Source organism: Mytilus trossulus, chromosome 9, assembly GCF_036588685.1.
Source record: "Mytilus trossulus isolate FHL-02 chromosome 9, PNRI_Mtr1.1.1.hap1, whole genome shotgun sequence".
Lineage (NCBI taxonomy): Eukaryota > Metazoa > Mollusca > Bivalvia > Mytilida > Mytilidae > Mytilus > Mytilus trossulus.
The window spans coordinates 46768474-46773277 of NC_086381.1; the positions used below are offsets into that span (position 1 = coordinate 46768474).

The 4804-nt window shown below is 33.4% G+C and overlaps 1 protein-coding gene across 1 annotated transcript; it reads right to left on the reverse strand.

The window, feature by feature from the left end:
• Window positions 1-4001, reverse strand: LOC134684679 (uncharacterized). The gene is made up of 2 exons (XM_063543982.1): window positions 2450-4001; window positions 1-1039 (listed from the first exon to the last, which is right to left on the reverse strand). The coding sequence occupies exons 1-2, from the start codon at window positions 3999-4001 to the stop codon at window positions 714-716; spliced, it is 1878 nt and encodes a 625-aa protein (XP_063400052.1). The 3' UTR covers window positions 1-713.
• Window positions 4002-4804: the final 803 nt, after the last annotated feature.

Here is a 4804-nt window from a genome sequence, read left to right on the forward strand (position 1 = left end):
TAAAGTATAAGGTATAAAAACATATTATACAATTTTCGGATGAAGCAAACTGAATCAAACAAGATATATAAGAGTACAAAATACTGGAAATAACATTTAAGCAAAAAGCATGCGTCCTATTATCCCTTTAAATATACCTACACCATGAACAAGTTCAATATTTGAAAGCTGGATCTGTAAATACCGAGTCATAAAAACATTTCTACGACCAAAATCGACATGAAGGTACAAAGACAAATGAAGGGGAAATTGCAAAAGTAGATAAAAGAATATATAAATACCGAATATAGAATATTTAACCCAAGAACATACAGCATTATTTCTGACATTGAATATTCATTCAAACGTTTTTGGTACCCTCTGATTAACGTTTTGAGGAAAGGATGAGAAGTTCATTGACCAAGTACATTAACAAGTAATATTTTCCTTAAACAACGTTAACTTGTATCAAAATTATTGTGGCAGTCGCAAGTTTTTGAATATCGTGTAATCTAAGAATTATCTTCTTCAAATGTTTGTGAAGTATATGGTTACTCGGTATTTAGTTATATAACAACACTTATGGTATCAGCTTTATCGGCATCAAAGTCATTGTGTTTTGGCTTTATAATAAAACAGATTGTCGTGTCTTCTTCTAAACTTATATAATGTCTTTATTGGTTTTAGTTTGTATTAATACTTATTTAATACTTTAAAGTCAAAATCCTCTAGTATCAAGGTTTGCCTGCTGACTGTATACGTTTTATAAAGATGGGTACTAAACGAAAAAGTCTTTCTAAATTATCTCTTGAATCACATAGAAATGTGACATTACCCGGACCTAGAATATGTCTTCTACCAACAGTGACTACAAATTCTCGCCCTTCTTTTGACTTTCCATATTGTTGCACGATATCATATGGCCAATGACATTTTAATGTCTTTTTCTTTATGTCTTCTAATGTGAAGCCTTCAGGTTTAACATACAGTCGGTAATCACTAGTTAATCCAAATTTCCACGCAGCCTTCCCTGGTTTAGCCATGACAATGAAACAAAGACCTGAAATGAAAGACGAAACAAATTCTGATAGTAAAAAGTACTTGTTCAACTCTGCATGTAACGAACTAACTTGACATTAATTGGCTACGAATAAAATTAGGATTTTTTTTAATATGAAACATAGTGTGACCATGATGAAATTCAAACGGCATGATATTTGCATCTCTGCCTCTTTTATTCAAATGATTGTTTTGCAAGCATCTATCAAATAAAAGATTTTTCTATTTGCGAAAAATAAACGGTCTAGAAATTTAGTTGGTTATGCAAGTTTGTTTTGAAATATTAACATACACAAACCCTTCTATTTTTTGTGACCATTTTCTATGTTTTAGTGAATTGCAGAAATTAAAATAACGTATTTTACCTAATATACATTAATGCTATGTTAAAACCAGACCAATGGACCTAAATTGCTAAAAATAACGCAATAACATGTTTAATTATACATGCATGTTGGTCAACGGAATGACATCTGGACAGAAAAATATAGATCCGGAATCAAAATTATGTATTTCATCTAAAAAATGAGTTTGTGCAGGGTTTTGTAACAACGATTGGTTAACTGCTTGTGTGATTAGCGTAGCTTCTATATAGTGGGAAATATTTCTTCATTGTTCAGTAGGAGAACAAATTAATATTGAATACAATAGGAAGGGTTGTAAGGAAGAAATTGAGTTGGACGATGAGCGAGAAGAGCGGAATATGTGAACTCTTGGATTCGGATAGAAATTCTGCCTGTCAATGGACCCTTCAAAATTTTTTTAGAAACGTTTCTTTAACGTGCAAAGACCTCGAAGTTAAAGAGGCATTGTATCGAACGTCTTTATTCCTTCCGAAGTGGCTGCAAATTTGCACACCCCGCACAACTAGATGAACGCTCCTTTTTCCACCGTTTTGTCATAACGTCAGTCTAAAGAAGATCAAGGAATGGTCATATTTCTTTAATCAAATCATTGAATTGGGTTTAAACATTTATACTGTTTAGTTAATGTATTGATATATACATAAAAGATTTTTATTTGTATGCACATAAATCGTGCTAATAAGGGTGTTTGATTAAGATACGAAAACTATATGGAAGGATGTTGTTTTATGTTCACTGTGTATTGTCTTTATGTTTGGCTATGATATTGTTAACTTTGTTTTCGTTTTGATTTTCCCACCTCACTTCTTTTCATCTATTTATTTACGTGTTTTACAAAAAATTGTTGAAGCAATCGATGATCGAAATAATTTACTTATACCAAACAAATATTCTTATACTAAAACATCCTTTTCAAATTTAGAACGTTAACAGGTAACATTGCGTCATGCTCTGTGGTCAGTCTGGTATCATATGAATGTTCCTCTGCATGTTTGCATGTGGAAACATTAGACTGTTCTTATTTATTTTTATAACAGACATGTTACCTGGATCAGTCTGTTCAACAATTTCACCAAGTTCCGTATAAGTTTCATCTATATTCTCAAGTTCCATTGATGACATATAAACAGGGCTGGTCAGTTCACCAATTTCACCAAGCTCCGTATATGTTTCTTCTCTATTCTCCTGTTTCATTGATGATGTATAGTCTGGACTGTTTAGTTCAACAAGTTCACAAAGTTCCGTATAAGTTTCATCTCTATTCTCCTGTTCCATTGATGACGTATAAACTGCACTGTTCAGTTCACCAATTTCACCAAGTTCCGTAGTTGCTTCTACTTTATGATTCTGTCCCATTGAAGATAAAACAACCGGACTGGTCTTTTCAACACTTTCACTAAGTTCTGTATATGCTTCTACATTATTCTCCTGTGGTATTAAAGACGTATAAACTAGTGTAATCTGCTCATCGTTTCCACCAAGTTTCGAGTACTGAGCCTCTTTATTCTCCTGTGGTATTAAAGACGTATAAGCTTGTGTAATCTGCTCATCGTTACCACCAAGTTTCGAGTACTGAGCCTCTTTATTCTCCCGTGGTATTAAAGATGTATAAGCTTGTGTAATCTGCTCATCGTTTCCACCAAGTTTCGAGTACTGAGCCTCTTTATTCTCCCGTGGTATTAAAGACGTATAAGCTTGTGTAATCTGTTTATCGTTTTTACCAAGTGTCGAGTACTGAGCCTCTTTATTTTCCCGTGGTATTAAAGACGTATAAGCTTGTGTAATCTGCTCATCGTTACCACCAAGTTTCGAGTACTGAGCCTCTTTATTCTCCCGTGGTATTAAAGACGTATAAGCTTGTGTAATCTGTTCATCGTTACCACCAAGTTTCGAGTACTGAGCCTCTTTATTCTCCCGTGGTATTAAAGACGTATAAGCTTGTGTAATCTGCTCATCGTTACCACCAAGTTTCGAGTACTGAGCCTCTTTATTCTCCCGTGGTATTAAAGACGTATACGCTTGTGTAATCTGTTCATCGTTTTTACCAAGTGTCGAGGATTGAGCAACTTGAATCTTCTCTTTCATTAAAGACATACAGTCTGAGCTTGTCTGTGCAACAATTGTACCGAGTTCATCATAATTTGCCTCTTTTTTCTCCTGTTGAATTAAGGCCGTATAAACATGTCTGGTCTGTACATCGATTTCCTCCGTATTAATTATATTTTGCTTTACAATGTCCACAAAATCGTCAATTTGGTGAGAGATATTTACATTTGAAAGCTCATTATTATCGTGTATATTTGTGACATTTTTGCAGTTTTTATGTTCCTCTAAGATACATTTTATACAACAAGAACATTCGTGTTCGTGACAGTAGGCTTGATTATATTCACCATGTAATTTGCAGGATTCTTCAATTTGAAGGACACTTACAGGTAATTTATGTAAAATGCCATGACTTCTCGATGCTTTGTTTAGTAAATGATTAACCTTACATTCTCCACAGAGCCCTTCTTTACAATCAGTACACCATGTAGTAGATGGTACAGAAATATTTTTGGAATCGCAGATACCGCAAACAGGAAATTTACTTGCCATATTTCTGGAGAAAAAAACCGCATATACTTCATTACACATTTTGATGGGAAAAGGCATGACTGTCCAATCATTTTTTTATCAATCATAAAATTGATTGATAACATTGTTTAAAGCTTAACTCAACAGATTATCTTATGAAAAAAGATGGGGTAATCATATTATGCTGATGGCACCATTTTAAACATCAGATATTAAACTAGAGGCTCTTAAGAGCATTTCTCGCTCATTTCGGTCGAAGTGCATTTTAAACAAAGGACACAGATGAATTTATGACAAAATTGTGTTTTGGTGAAGGTGATTTGTTTAAAGTTCTTACTTAACTGAACGTTCTTGCTACTTAACATTATCTCTATCTATAATGAACTGTGCCCATTTGTAACAGAGGAAGTTATTTTGTAAAAATATACAAAAATTTACCAAATGAATGATTTTTATTTTAAATCCTTAAGGGATCAACTGATCATTTTGATATTTACTTTGTTGAACATTATTTCTGTTTACAGTTTATCTCTATCTATATTAATATTCAAGATAATAACCAAAAGTGGCAAAAGATTTTTAAAAAATTACCAATAGGAGGCAGCAACCCAACAACAGGTTGTCCATTTCATCTGAAAATTTCAGGGCAGGTAGATATTGACTTCATAAACAATTTAATTCCTGACAGATTTGCTCTGAATTCTTTGGTTTTAGAGTTAAAGGCAGAAATTTACCACTTACCTTCACTTTATAATTTAAGCCATGACGGCCATCTTGGTTGGTTGGCTGGGTCACCACACACCTTTTTTTAAACAAGATACCCA